Source organism: Ochotona curzoniae, unplaced genomic scaffold (assembly GCF_017591425.1).
Source record: "Ochotona curzoniae isolate NIBS_2020 unplaced genomic scaffold, NIBS_Ocur_1.0 contig_3622, whole genome shotgun sequence".
Classification (NCBI taxonomy): domain Eukaryota; kingdom Metazoa; phylum Chordata; class Mammalia; order Lagomorpha; family Ochotonidae; genus Ochotona; species Ochotona curzoniae.
Window position 1 is genome coordinate 8899481 of NW_024465926.1, and position 15999 is coordinate 8915479.

At 48.1% G+C, this 15999-nt stretch overlaps 1 protein-coding gene across 4 annotated transcripts in view; it reads right to left on the bottom strand.

Annotated features, from left to right (window-relative positions):
• The window catches only part of ZNRF1 (zinc and ring finger 1), a 96622-nt gene extending 80859 nt beyond the window's left edge, over nt 1–15763 (bottom strand). For all 4 annotated transcript variants that reach the window (XM_040982364.1, XM_040982366.1, XM_040982365.1 and 1 more), the window contains exon 1: nt 14898–15763. In XM_040982364.1, coding sequence (XP_040838298.1) covers nt 14898–15321 — 424 coding nt within the window. In that variant the 5' untranslated portion in view covers nt 15322–15763. The remainder of the gene's footprint in view (nt 1–14897) is intronic.
• Between the last annotated feature and the right edge of the window lie 236 nt (nt 15764–15999).

A 15999-nucleotide genomic window follows, 5' to 3' on the forward strand; every position in this document is an offset into this window, starting at 1 on the left:
CCTTCTTGTGGCCTGGGAAAGCAATAGAGGATGGCCCAAAGCTTTGGGACCCTGTACCTGCAAGGGAGACCCAGAGGAAGCTCCTAGTTCCTGGCTTAAAATCATCTCAGCTCTGGCTGTAGCACCCACTCCGGGAGTGAATTAGCAGGGGGGAACTCTTTGTCTTTCCTTCTCTCCATAAACCTGATTTGCCTTTCCAACAAAAATACATAAATCTTTAAAAAGTTAAATTTTATTCTAAAATTTATATATAAGCATTGTAAGTATCAAAAACTGCTAACCAGTTCTTGTTTTTATTATTACCATCTGTAATATACAGAAATGATAATTCTGCTGTTTGCAACACAAAGAAAACACAGGGAAATGTAACTGCTGGTCCAACTTAGTAGGTGGAAAAATTGAAACTGCCCAGTGGGGTGGGTTTGTCTAATGTCCTGTCATTGGGAAAGAAAAGCAGTTACTAACATAATAGCCCCTGGCTCTCTGTACTTCATTTTGTTGATTCTGTTTGCAGTCTCCTATCTCTCCTCTAAGAATTTTTATTTCACCAACACAGTTTTCAAAAAGAATAAATGCAGTGGAAGTGTTGGCCCTTCCACACAGCAACACCTATTTAAAACTACAGTAATTAAAGAGCATTAGCACACAGTCAGTAAAACTGATCAATGGAAAAGAACAAAAGCCCAGGAACAAATATATCCAGAAGGAAACTTGATATATTACAGAGGTGGCTCTGCAAATCAGTAGGAAGGCTTTATTTTTCCTTTCGTGCTACTGGGAGAGATGATTATTCATATGGAAAAAGGAAAAGACTAAGCCACTCCCAAGACAATCCTGTGTTGGGTCACTGGTTTGAATCCCAGCTCCCTCCACTTCAAATTCAGCTTCATGCTAAAAGGTCTATTAATGCAGTGGATGATGGCCCAAGAAAAGTACTTGGTTCCCTCAGGGCTCACAAGCTAACCCTTAACCCTCTGTCCTGTGGCGCCAGCATTCCTTAAGAACACCACTTCATGTCCTGCCTACTCCATCTCCAATTCAGCTTTCTGCATATGGTCTGGGAAAGCAGCAGAGACTCGAAAAAGGCTCTACGCTCCTGGCTGCAGATCAGCTCAGCTCTGGCTGTTGCAGCCACTTTCAGAGTGAAACATTGAATGGAAGACCTTCTCTAGCTTACCTCTCTGTAAATCTGCCTTTCAAATAAAAATAAATCTTTTTTAAAAAATGTACTTGGGTCACCCACATGGAAGACCTGGATGAAGTTTCTGACTCTTCTGCAATTATTTGAAACAAGGTTGTACTTTAGAAAAGCTCTCATTCAACAGAGAAAGTTTAAAAAATTAAACAGATGGGGCCAACACTGCAGCACAGGATTGTTAAGCCAGCATGCCTTATCTGAGTGCTACTTGCAGTCCCAAATGTTCTACTTCCAACCCAGTTCCCTCCTAACGTGCTGGGGAAAGACAAGGAAGATGGCCCAAGCACTTGGACTCCTATCACTGAAAGAAGGGACCTGGATGGAGTTCTGGTCTCCTGGCTTCAATCTGGCTCAGCACCAGTCATTGTGGCCATTTGTAGAGTGATCTAGCACTAGCAAGTGGAAGATAAGTCTCACGTTCACTCTGTCTTTCAAATAAATAATTTTAAAAATTAAACAGGCAAAATGAATATTATTTTTTATATATTTGCAGCAAAAGAATGAATATATACAGCAAGACAAACACTAAAAGTAGACAAGTGGTCACTTTGCGAAAAAGGGAAAAATAATTGGGCAACATATATATATCTGTAATGTTTTATTTCTTAATCTTGGTGAGAGTATGATCTCTTTTGAACTCCTAAAATAGTTATTTTGGGGCAAAGAGTCCAAGACTAAGAGTTCCGATGCACAGTGACAGTCATACCACTACACGATTTCCTGAAATGTGTAAGTGAAACCAAAATTAAAACATCACAAACTCCTGTGACTTGTCTATTTAGCAATCATGGGATCAACATTTGTAGAGTTAAAGTGAACTGATGGAAAAAGAAAGGGGTAAACCCCAGCAGGACCCTTAATAAGATAGATCTTGCAGACCCTCAAGTAAAAGGGAGATACTTAACACCACTACTTTACAGAAGTGAGCATGACTTTTTTCCTCAAGGGCTTTGAACTTCTCTGGCAAGATACTTCAGACTCACCATCACGCACGTGGGGAATCTTATCATCTAAGAAAGATTAGGCCTCTTCTCAATAGAGACACCAGGTGTGTCTTCCTGTTGGGCAGAATTTGGTACAAGTCCTGACTGAAGGATGATCTGTAATCCTACAGGCGCAGACTCCCCTCTCCCACTTCCACGCCTATGTGCTGCTCTCTGCTTGCTGTGGCTGCTGGCTCTTAGGCATCCAACGCTGACTTCCTGTTTCCCCTTTATTGAGCTCTGGAGACTTGGAACCTCTAAGAGGCTTTGAAGAAAAGTACAAAGCCAGGAAAATACAGAATGGAGACAGACTTGACTTTCCAAAGGAAAATACATTTTAGCAAAGCTGTAGGAAGCTTTCAGACTTTCCTGTGTCTGTAGCTTACATAAGACACTTCAGATGGTGAGTCCTGAAGAACCCTACATCAATGAAGGTCAAAACTCACCCTCAGGGTGGCAGAAAGGGTTAGGGCAGGCAAAGTGGATGCTGAGCCCACCCTTGCCCCTTCCAAGTCCTTTGTATCTCCAGTGCCGCACTTCCTTTTCATCGCCCTACAAGGAGGCTGACTGAGGGATGCATTTTTTTCTTTGGATGCTGTGGTTTCAATCTCAATCTCAATTTGAATCTAAAACATTAAGAACACAAGATAACCGTTTATGAATCCCATCTTTATAAACTGGGTTCAAAGTTAGCACCAAGCACTTGAAAATATGGATCAGCAGACAGGCACAGTGGCGAGAATGCCACTTGGGATATCCACGGTCCATACCGAAGTTCCTGGGTTCAAGACTCCATTCAGCTCCCAAGGCCTCCCTGGGAGGCAGCAGATGATGGCTCAGGTGCCTGGGTCCCTGCTGCCCACCTGAGAGATCCAGAGTGAGTTTCAGCCTCTTGGCTTTAGACTGACCCAGCCCCAGGCATTGCAGATATTTGGGCAATGAACCAGGAAATAGAAGATCTCACCTTCCCTCTTTCTGCCTTTCAAATAAATAAATTTTCTCATATTCAAAATATGGAAAAGGCAGGTAGAGACAGTGAAGATTTAAATTGTTATCACGGTCTAAAGTCATCCCATAACCCAGAGAATGCATGTAAATAGCTTTAGGACCTCTGGCCCAAGGCCTCCAAGTTGATCCTTTACACATGACAGTGTGTTAATGAACTGATTCTGTGCTGGAACTCCAATGTCACTGGTCACTCACGGGGCACTGGCTCCTCTGTTGTATTCTGCCATCCCGCATTCTGGATACAGGGCTTGCCATCAGCAAGGAAAACACCAGAGTTCTGACATGGCAGCCTTTGCTTATGTTCTACGGAGGGATTTATCATCCACAACCTACTCAAATCCCTCCCCCAACAGCTACCAAAAATTCCCCTAGTGAGAAATGCTATTATGAGAAGGGGTGGCTGCTTTGTGACTCACACTGTTTCATTAAAAAGATTCTTTTCAAACAAGTTTTCAGTAGAGGAATCCAAAGGTTTTTTCAAAGCCACAGCAAAACAGAACAGCTCATAATACTATTTTGCAAAGGTCTGCCATTTCATGGGAGATTCCTATGCCTTAAAATCCTGGAGACAATCGGATTCCCTCTGCCTTTGTGTGCCACTTGGCCTCTGGGTTGAAGGAAAACCCAGAATAAGGATGTATTAAACACAGCCATCATGACTGAGCTTGTCAACTATGAAGATGGAGAGCAGCTATCTTGCAAGCTGGCACTCACCACGGCTTGGAGGGCAACTGATGCCAGTGACCACAATGCCCCAGCCCTGCTGGGACAGGGCTGAGGAAATCTCACGGGGCAGGGGGCGCATGGTGATCTGGGGGTGCTCCTTATGCTGGGAGGCAATGTTACAAGCAATTTTTCTCTGAAAAACTGAGTAGGATTGTGCTATGTCTTGGAGGGTGAGGGTTTATTGGCGAGGGTCCAAACAATCCAAACCGACTACACAACACTTACAGGAAAGCTAACTAACTGTGCTAGGGTCATAAGGAAATCAAGAATCCCAAAGATTCTCCAATATTTATAGGAGTCCTAGAATATTGAGGCAGGCATCATGACAAAACACTCCTACAAGCTCCCTCTAAAGAAAAGTACCTTCTAGGGACCGGCACTGTGGCGCAGCATGAAAAGCTGCTGCATGCAGAGCCAGCATCCCACAGCCAATCCACTTCTGATCGAGTTCCCTGTTCCGGTGAAAAGCAGCAGAAGATGGTCCAAGTCCTTGGGCTCCTGCACCCACGTGGGGGACCACAAAGAAACTCCTGGCTCCTGCATTCAGCTTGGCACAGTCCTGGCCACTGTAGCTACTTGGGGAGTGAACCAATGGATGGAAGATGTCTCTTTCTCTTTCTTCTTCCTGCCTTTCAATTTAAAAAAAAAGGAGGAGGAGGAAAGAAAGAGGGAAAAAAAGTGCCTTTTCAGCAGACAAAAATGGTCATCTGAAATGGCAACAAATGGCTGAGCAATGTCGGCCACATGCCACTTCAGCTGTGGCCTGTGAAATTGGATTTTCCAACTACTTCTGTCCTAGCACATCCAGGTAACTCCAAGTTTCATTTTCCCCCACATGCTAAAAACTCAGCTTTCACCTTAACAGATACTGTACGTGGTGACTAATTCCAGGATTATTCTTTTTAGCGGACTGAAGGAACTATCGACTAGAAAGTTGGAGCCACACTATGACAGTTTTAATTCACTAAGATCAACATGCCTTGACCACATGTGTCTACCGATAAGGTGTGGTTTCTACAAAAACTATTCTCCAGAAGTTAAGTCATCACCTTATAACTGCAGTCCCAGAAAATCTCACAGCACAAAACAGTCTTTTAAGTCCTTGGGAAATAAATATTCAAAGATAAGACAGATTTATTTATAACACTATAGCGACAAGTATTGGCTACCATAAAGCTTTACATTTTGCTTTCAACAGAGGGCAGGGGTTTAGCCCAAGTGGTTAAAGACATTGCCAGCCCATATCAGAGGGCCTGGGTCAATAACCAGCTCTAGCTCCTGGCTCCAGCAATCTTACAACGCAGAACCCAGGAGGCAGTGGTGATGGCACAAGTGTTTGGGTTCTCCTCACACAGGAGACTGGAACTGGGTTTGCCACCTACAGTTCTGTTCCCAGGAAGCCACCGAAGGCTTCTGGGGAGTAAAGTAATAGCAGCTGTCTATCTCCCTGCCGAAGGAAGGAAGGAAGGAAGGAAGGAAGGAAGGAAGGAAGGAAGGAAGGAAGGAAGGAAGGAAAGAAGGAAGGAAGGGAGGAAGGGAGGGAGGGAGGGGGTGGGGAGGGAAGGAAAAGGAAAAGGAAAAGAAAGGGGGGAGGATTTACCTAACCTACTGCTAAACACACCAAAAGAAAAAAAAATCTGATTCATAATGGGTAAAGGACACCTCTCTAAAGGAGATATATAAACATCCTACAAACAAATGAAGACAATCAACACCGGCAATTACTAGGGAAGTATAAGTCAAAACCTCACTTGTAGCAGGATCTCTACTATTTTAAGAAAAATTAACAATTACTGATGAGAGTGAGGAGAATTTACAGGCTTGTGTACTTCTGGAAGGAATGCAAAATAACACTACAGCCACTCTGGGAAATAGCATGGTGGTGACTCAAAAATCTAAAAGCAGGGCCCGGCATGGTAGCCTAGTGGCTAAACTCCTTGCCTTGCACATACCAGTTTCCCATATGGGCGCCGGTTCTAATCCCGGCGGCCCTGCTTCCCATCCAGCTCCTTGCTTGTGGCCTGGGAAAGCAGTCGAGGACAGCCCAAAGCCTTGGGACCCTGCACCTGCGTGGGAGACCCAGAAGAAGCTCCTGGCTCCTGGCTTCAGATCAGCTGAGCTCCAGCTGTTTCAGCCACTTGGGGACGAAACATCCTTTTCTCTTGCCTCTCTTTTCTACAACTCTGACTTTCCAACAAAATAAATAAATAAAATCTTTAAAAAGAATCTGAAAGCAGAACTGCCATATGATCCAACAATTCTCTGGGTCTACATTCAAAAGTACTGAAACCAAGGTCTCAGAAATACTTGTCTACTCATGTTGCTAGCAATAATTACAGTAGCTAAGAATGGAAACCCCCTCAGTACCCCATGAAAGATGGATAAGTGAGCCACGATCTACACATTCAGTGGAACATTAGTCAGCCCTGAAAAGGCAGGATGTGGAGACACATGATACAACATAGACTAACTTTAGTGCCATCATCCTAGTAAAACAAATCACAAAATACAATTACTCTACGACCTCATTGATATGTATTACTTAGAATACCACTGAATGGCACATGTTTTGATGGTTAAGATGGTGAATTGAGGGGCATATATTGGGTGCAGTGGGTTAGAGGCTGGTTGGAATACCTACACCTCAAAGTGAAGTGCCTGGACTCAAGTTCCAGCTCTACCTCCCATTCCAATCTGCTGCTGATAAACACCCTGTGAAGCAGTGGGTGGGTCTCAGCCAGCCACGTGGGAGACTTGGACCAGCTTCTAAGTTCCCTGGTTTGGCCCTGGCCCTACCTCAGTTGCTGTAGGCACTTGGAGTAGTAACACACCAAAAATCTCTGTCACTATATCTCCAATAAAATAATAATAATAATAAAATTTAAAGGTAAGTTTTATGTTACATGTATTTGACCACAACAAAATAAAATTGTTGGGAAGCAGGCATTTGAGTTAGCAATCAACATGTCTACACCACACATTGCAGTACTTGGACTCAATTCCCAGTTCTGGCTCCTGACTCCCCAGCTTCTGCCAATGCAGACCCTGAGAAGCAGTGCTGAAAGCTCAAGTGACTAGGTTCCAACACCTATATGGCAGACCTGGATGTACTTCTGCCTTTGGCCCCTGCCCAGCCCTAGCCACCTCAGGCATCCGGGAAGTCGGCCAGCAGTTTGGAGCTGTGCAGCTGTGAATCTATCTGTCTCTGTCCCTTAAAAAATTTTTGGTGGGAGGGAGGAGGCAAAAGCACTCACAAAGGAGTTAATTTCCTTTTGGGTATTTATGGTCCTGGATAAATTTTACAAAGACAGATTTAAAACATGGTGAATCATGCTTCTAGAAAATAGTGTTCAATGACCAGAAACAAAAGTGGCTCTAGGGATGACAAAGATACTAAAGTCAAAGACATACCAAAACACTTTGGAATACAATTTTTCCTTTGATATTTTCACTGAAAAGATGGGCACACACCTTCCTTACACTGGGATGGAGGAGGACTTTCTTAGTGATCACAAAGAAAGGACCACCTGCTCTGGCCTAGAAAGTCTATTTAGGAAAAAAATAAAACTGAAGAGTAAAGAAGTAGTACACCTTGGCAGTATCCCCATGGAAAAACACTTGCATTTTTATGTTTACTCAACAGAAAAACTAATGAAAAGAGGAAAAGCATAATATAAGCTGCAGTAGCTGGGCTCTGAAGAACAAAGTCACGTGACTCATAATAACTGCTTCCAGCACCTGCTATATGTCTTTCTATCCTGGAGACATGCCACAATTATCAGTTGAATAAATGCAGGTCTGAGGCTGCCAGTGTGGAATAGCTGATGAAGCTGCTGCTTGTAACACCAGCACCCCACATCACAGTGCTGGTTTGAATTCTGGCTACTCCACTTTCAATGCGGCTCCCACCTCATGTGTCTGAGAAGGCAGGGGATGATGGCCCACATGCTTAGACCTCTGTCATACATGTGGGAGATGCAAATGGAGTTCCTGGCTCCTGGTTTTGTTGGTCCTAAGATCTTGTCCAGTTGCCTGGCTTGCTCCGTAACAGAAAGGCTGTTGGGGGCCATGCGCAGTAGTGTAGTGGTCAGTCTTTGCCTTGCACACACTGGGATCCCATACGGGTGCCACTTCTAATCCCAGCAGCCCTGCTTCCCATCCAGCTCCCTGCTTGTGGCCTGGGAAAGCAGTTGAGGACCACTCAAAGCCTTGGGACCCTGCACCCACATGGGAGACCCGGAGGAGCTACTGGCTCCTGGCTTCAGATTGGCTCAGCTCTGGCCATTGCTCACTTGGGGAGTGAACCATCAGACAGAGGATCTTCCTTTCTGTCTCTCCTCCTGACTGTACATCCGCCTTTCCAATGGAAATAAATAAATCTTTAAATAAATAAAAAGGTTGTTAACTCAAGCCCTCTGCAGCACCAGCAGCCAAAGGCAGCTCAGAATTTAAAAAAAAAAAGAAAGAAAGAAAATCAGAGAAAAGATAAATATGGAAGGAAAGGGGCCACTACCACCATAACTTTTGTTTTGAACAACTCAGTTCTCAGGACCAGGGCAGGCTGGCTTAGGCCTGAAACGCTTAGCTCCATTTAAAAGAAAATGTAGTTCCATGGGGTGCACTCTAATTCACAGCACATTAAGCTGCTGCTTGAGACACCTGCATCCCCTAACAGAGACCCAACTACTCTGCACTGTTGATCCGGTTTCCTGGAAGGCAAGTTAGCTCTAAACATCGAGTCCTCATGACTCATGCAGGTGACCTAGCTGGAGCTCATGGCTCCTGGCTTAAGCCTGGCCTAGCCCCATGCTGGCAACTGGGGAGTGAACCAGCAGCTGAAGACCTCTGTCTCTCCCTCTACGTGTCTCCTTCTCTGTAACACTGCCTTTGAGATAAATAAATCTTCTTTTTAAAAAAAAACAGAATGGGCCCGGCAGCATGGCGCAAGTGGTTAAGGTCCTCGCCTTGCATGCCCGGGATCCCATATGGGCGCCGGTTCTATCCTGGCAGCCCCGCTTCCTTTCCAGCTCCCTGCCTGTGACCCGGGAAAGCAGTCGAGGACAGCCCAAAGCTTTAGGACCCTGCACCCGCGTGGGAGACCCGGAAGAGGCTCCTGGCTTCGGATCGGCATAGCACCGGCCGTTGCTCTCACTGGGGGAATGAACCATCAGACGGAAGATCTTCCTCTCTGTCTCTCCTCTCTGTATATCTGCCTTTCCAATAAAAAAAATAATAATAATAAAAATAAATCTTAAAAAAAAAACACAGAAAACCATTAAATAATGAAAAAAAATGTTTTTGCTGGACCTACCTTGTGAGAGCTGCCGAGACAGATTTATATGGATTTTACTGAGAAAACATCTGACTGGCTTAATAATATTGAAAACAATGCTAATGCATGCAGCAACAGAGCAGTAAGAACTCTCTTGGTTTTCGAAGAGAAAAGTAAATCCGTGGTAGCATTTTGGCTAGAAGCAGTCTTCTGACAACACTTTCTGAATCTTCAAATTCAGATTCTTGGGTCTCTGCTGAGTCCTACTACATTCGAGCAGTGGGGTCCAGTCATGTGCAGTGTTAACAAGCTCCCTTACAGAATACTGGGGACCATCAAATTTAAGCACCCTTGGGAGCCATTCACAGAAATCAGAGTGCTCTTGCTGGTTATCTGCTTCCTTCCTGTTACAGATTCAACGGCGCACTATAAATTTTTAGCATGCCTCCCCTAATTTGGAGTTTACAGGGATTCAGAGAATTCTCCCTTCTCTCCCAGTAGATGAGAGCCGTGCTCTTAAGACTAACAATTCCAGGGAGATCTCAATGTAAACAGCCTCATCAGGCCAGAAGCTGGCCCAGCTGCTGCTTGCCGCTTAAACTTGGTTCTTTATTTGCTTCACACTTGAGGTTATTCATTCACACCCACAACTCATACTTCACCCATAGAGGCACATCAAAGACAGAAGTCCAAACGCTGGATTCAAGGATAAACCTGTGTCCTTGTAAGAACAGAAAATTCAGGAGATAACACTACTGGATCCCTTCTTACTCTCAAGCCTAATGCTGAGAAAAGTCACAATGAACCATTTGATTCAGCCTAGGCCGTGACAGAGCTAGGAAAAGCAACACACCAAAACTCGTACTTAGCCATCATTCTAAAAGCCTGAGTCTAGGATTTAGGGTGTGGGAAAATGTTAAGATTCTAGTACCACAACCTCAGTGACCCATTGTTATCAAAAACACCCCACTGCTTAAGGGTAGTAGGGGTAGGACCAATATCCCATTTAAGTTACCATAATTTCTCTACAAAGTTTTTTTCCTCCAATTCTGAAGCCATCAAAATTGAAGTTAAGTCATATAATTGGGCATACTGAAGTTTCAGTGCCCCAAAAGCTTGGGCTGAAGTGTCACTTTTGTAAAACACAAACCAGATTACTTTTCCTAAAAGGAACCAGAACAGTGTTTCTTTGGGTGAGACTGACCTGGCTTAAAGGATTCCTTGTGAAAATTTAGGGTGGAACTTTGTTTAATATCAAAAGGTACACATCCCACAAAACAAACAACCTAAGAGTTAAATCACTGTGTACAATGCCCTTTGAACCACAACCAAGAGCTAGCTATGACCTTCAAGAAGCCGTCTTTGCCTCAAGGTTAACTTTATTTTATGAGGAACTAAGCCTTCACAAATGGAGAACCAAAAATTCAGCTTTAAGAAAATGCCTGCATTAAGGGCAGGCCTCCTGTGGCTCAGGAGACCATGTGGCTTCTCCTGCTCCCCCAAACCAAGTAAAAGCTTGCTGAGTTCTAGGGCACCTGTACTGAAGCACAAAGGGGCCTTCCTTTCCACTCCAATGCCACTGGCAACTGGACCCCTCTCCTTGACACTAGAGTAAATTAGGCAGCGAAATCAAAGACTTCACAAAGTCACCTTAGCTCCAGCTGATGTTTGGTTAAGGATAAGGCACAACACACACCAGAGACTGAGGCCTGGAAAACACCCACCTCTGCCCCCACAGTGCATCCCGTTTGCCCACACCTAGGAATCCACACTCAGAGAGAAACAGATGACTGCAAAGAACACCCCAGGCTTCCAGCACAACTTGTGGCCGCCTCATGGAACTTTCGTGCAAAGCAGATAGGAAGGGCCTCTGCCTGTCCACAGCAGCTCTCCTCACGGGATCACTCACCATGGACATCTCATCAGTGGAGGTGAGGATTCCCCAGACAGCACCAGCCTTCATTTGGGGCAACATTTCACAAGGCCATGACCACTCTGCCATCAAGCTCTGAAGAGATTCAAGAAGGCAGAGAACTATAGGGCCAGAATCATAGCACAGCAGGACAAGTAGGTTGCCTAGGGCACTAGCATCCCAGCTGCTCTGCTTCCTATCCAACTTCTTGCTAATGCGCCTGGGGAAGCAGTGGAAGATGGCCCTAGGATGTGGACCCTTGTCACCTATACAGGAGATCCAGAGGGAGTTCCAGGCTCCTGGATCCAGCCTGGAGCAGCACTAGTCTGAAGCCATTTGGGCACAGCAGATGTGAGCAGAAGTGGACGGCAGATGGAATCTCTCTGTGTCCCTCTCTCTCTCTCTAATTCTTTCACATAAATAAAATAAATCTTTCAAAAACTAGAGGAAAAAAAAAAACAGCAAAGCAGAGAACCAGAAGCACCCATACGGAACACCAGTCACTTTCCATGTCTGGCCCTTTGGTTTTTGCAGACATTAAATTCTCACGAGGCCCTCAAGACAACTGTGCAAAGTAAGCAGGATAGGCGGTGTCTCCATCTTACAGACGAAGAAACAGGAGGCTAAATGACTCAACTTGCCCAATGCCACAGGCCAGGCAGTTAATCAGAAGCCAACCAGGAGATAAGCCCAGTTCTCGAAGGCCATTCCCATGACACTACCCCACCTCCACACATGTCAGCAGGTAAGGATGGTGGGTTCTGGTACCTGCAGGCCCACATTCCAATCCCAGCTCAGTCACCTGCTAGCCGTCTGATCTTGTCTGAGTCTCTTCCCATCCCACTAAATCTGTTTTCTTCCCCGCATCGTAGCTCTAAAGATCACAGAGAGGATAAAATGAGATGACAGAGCACTCAAATTCACATACTCAACCAGCATTTGTGCCAAGAGTAGGGTGAGTTACCATGGAAGTCAAGGGACACCCTCCTGCACCCATGGAATGTGGAATGTAGTCCAAATGAAAGGGAAGAAAGTCAAATTACATTTGTAATGTGTTCTAAGAACTAGTAAGGTAACAAGTGAATGACGGGAGAGAGTGAGAGCAAGAGGGACCATTTTTGAGGGTCAACTTCAAGGAGAAATATTGGATGGGCCCTAAGGGATGGAGGTTCCATGCCTGAAGAATTGTAGGAAAAGCATGCCAGGCATTAGAGAACAGGATGTATGAGGGAAGAGCATGGGGCAGTGAATGAACCAATACACAAGTGTTCATAGTGTCCTCCAGGGCTCCAGAAAACCCGTACAGGCCACCACTGCCCAGGAACACCACACCAAACAAAAGACAAGGCTACAAAGAGGCCAGAAGCACTCAGGAGATCTGGGATGGGGACCCCTCAGGCCTCCATCTCACACACTGGATAAACCCACCCTTTGGGGGGAGGCCCCGTGGACGGTGAATGTGCCTATTTCATGGACAACTGTTTCCTGAGCCCATGAGGTATTTCCAAAGTACCTTAAAAACAGCAGCAGCAGCAGTGTAGCAGCAGCAGGCATCTGGCTGGCTGTGCCCAGACCCAGAGCTTCCTCATTGTGGACCACACCAGCAGCATCCACTCACGCCTTCCTCCAAGGCCCCCAAGTCGGAAGGAGCTTCTCCCCCGGCAGCGATGAACCAACCACAGAGCAAAGGGACATCCCAGAGGATTCTGTCACGTTCCAGGAGGTGAGACAGAACCATGACTGCACAAATATTATTTCACTTGATTCCAAGAATGAACTGCTAAAACAAGGGATCGCAACCACCAAAGTACCTCCACCTCCGCAGGACATTTAGGAATTTGGGGGGACATTTTGGGATGACACACAGCAGTGCAGGACACTGCATTTAGTAGGTACAGGATGTCCTACTCAGTCAAAAAATGTATTGCCCAAAGTATTAATAGTGGCCTCCCACACACACAGTTCAGACACCCTTTCTGAGAGAATTATTATGCTCCAACTTTCCCTTGTCATTTCACAGCTCAGCAAGTCTTAACCCTCAGTCCAAATGAAAGGGGCGAAAAGTACAAACAGCACAGCCAACGAGTGTGAAATTCTGGAATCCAACCGGAAGCCCCTTACCTCCAGCACGGAAGCTGTCAGGGGGATAAGGATATGAAAGTTTCCAGGAAAAGACAAACTTGAGAAATTCCAGCACCAAGGACTCCCTTTCTGCATTCCCCACCAAGCAGATCTGTTTAGCTACACACACGACTCTAAAGGGCTCTTCAACTTCAAACAAGATGCTTACGATGACAGTTCTTTCTCAACTGCAGGTCACACCTTACAAACACAGCAAGCTCTTCCCGTGCAAAATTTCACGAGAAAGATCTTCAAGCCCTCAACGCCAAGAGCTGATGTGGTGCTTCACAGTGCTGAGGGCAGTCACGCCTTGCACCTCACTCAGGAACACTGGGACTTAGGCAGGGCCAAAACTCCATCCCCCCCCAGTCTAAGGGTCACTATTTGTCCCCCACAATTATTTTTTTAAATAAAAGTTTATAGAATAACCCTCCCCCCTCAAAAAAGCAGACTATTTACAGAAGGAGGAAGGGAGGAGACAGACATCCAAAAAAAGTCTACCCTATTTCAAAACAGCTGTAACGCTGATCTGATAGTGCCTTCCATAAAGTAACCTAAGAACAGGGGCAACCTTGCTCCCATACAGTCTTTTGAATTCTCCTAACAAGCCCTGAGGAATCTGAATATGCAACTTCTTCACTCAATTTGCCCATTAGCACACAGCAGCCCCACACCCTTCTGACCAGTTTTCGAGAAGGCAGACCTGGTTCCCAGGACAGCCAGGCAGAGGGACCAGTTTTCCTCCCTAGCCCCACACCCACCCCCATCAGGCCTCTTCTGTTCTGTCCAATAGAGCCTGGGAAATCCTCATTCCACCCTAAGGCTGGTCCCCTACTCCCGCAGCCCTTTGCTGCCCTGCCACCAGAAGTTCACCAAAATGAACCCCTCCCCATTCTGTGAAACCTCCTCTTCCCCTGTCATGTGCCCACAGTCGGGCAATCACAACCCACCTCGCCAGGCGCTCGGTTCCACAAAGATGCAGATTCACGGGAAGAGTGAGGAGTGGAAAAGAAAAGATGGAGGGATGGGAGTCGCTGGCCAAGTGAGCCTGCTGCTGCTGCATGCAGCACGGGTGACCAGAGCTCTGGTCCTACAGGGAGCCCAGAGGCAGGTTGTGTGGTTGGGCCCAGCCTACAGCAGGCCACACCTGTCTGTGCCAGCCACAATTCAAAGAGATGTCCAGCTTGCTGGCAAAACTGGGGCCCCTTACCTTCTCACAGCCCTGTTCCAAGCACATTTACCACCACTACCACTCCAATGTCACTCACTGGTTTTCATACTCTTTGTTTAAAAGATGCTGCTGGGTCAAAGTGGATCCTGCTGCCTGCTCACAGTGAGGCAGGCAAGAAGCAGCTCAGTCACATTGGCTGAGCACAGAGATGTCAATGAAAGGGACTTCCACGGGCAGGTTCCACTTTGCCCATCCACAAGCGATCACACACCTGGAGGCCCAAGATGCCCGGCCTGGCAGCCTCGCAGCCGGTCAGCCTCTGCTGTAGAGGCTGGATATCTTTCAGCCTTCAGCACCAACAACCCAAGAGAAGACACACACACATGTAGGTCGTGCGCTCCGTCCCCACACCTTGGCGCGCGCGACAACTTGCACTCCCGCCTCGGAGGCTCACCTCCCCCCACCCCCCCCCATCCGTCCCCCGCCGCTGCCAGCAGCAGACTCACCACTGTGCGAGCTGAACCACCTGGGTGCGATGTGCAGAGGTAGAGCATCCGCCAGCGAGGCTCGGGAGCCCAGGTACAGCATCCCGTCTCTATGGTGACCGCCGCCAGTCTCCTGGTAACCATTGCCGTGGGCAAAGGTGGAGTCGGACGCCGACCCTCCACCGCCGGGCGCCCTCTCCGAGTCGCCGGTCCCCCGGGAGGCTGGGGTGTAGAGACTAAAGGGCACCCCGCCGGCCGTGCTGGGGTCCATGCCCATGCCCGCCACAGAGCTGACCGAGCGGCTGCGCAGCCCCATGGCTCCGCCGCCCGCCCTGTAGTGCCCGAAGTGGGGCGCCCCTCCCGGCGGGGGCACGGCGCTGTCATCGGTGGAGACCCCCGGGAAGGGGCCGCGGGAGCGGGCCGCCGTGCTCTGCTTGCCCCCCATGCTCGCCCGGGCCCCGGTGGGGCGGGTACCTGGGAGCCGAGACCCTCCCCCACTTCTCAGCAGCGGGGGGAGGGCTGGGCGAGCATAAAGGGGGGAAGAGGGAGTCAAAAAGGAGACCCGGAGGGAGAAAAAGAGAAGAAAAAAAAAATCCCGCAAGGGGATGGGGGGTGGGGAAGAGGCAGGCGGGCGGGTGGGCACCCCAAACTAAGAATTTCAAACGCTCCAAGCCAGACGCATGGTTCCCTTCAAGGTCCAAAGAGGCGCAGTCCGGCGCGGGCTCGGCGCGCCACAGGCCGCCCCCGGGCTCCGAAAGCCGGGCGAGCCGCAGGCAGAGAGGACGGGAGGCGGCGGGCAGGCGCTGGGAGGCGCCGGAGGAGGCGGCCGAGGGACCGGGGGCGCCGCCAGGCGCGTCCCCCGCGCCTCAGGACGCGGCCACCACGCACGGCCGCCTCGGGCGGGCTGGGCGCCGAGCGGCCGGGCGCAGCTCCCACAGCCGCGGCCGCGTCGCGTCGCGTCGCGCTCGAGCTCCCGCCGCCGCCGCCGGCCCCGCCAGGCGCGCCGGCCCGCTCGGTCCCGGGCAGCGCTGGCCGGCGCTCCTCGCCGCCGTGGAGACAATGGAGGGCGGCAGAGCGCAGGCGCGGCCCGCGCCCCCGCCCCCTCCCCCCGCCGGCTTAACCC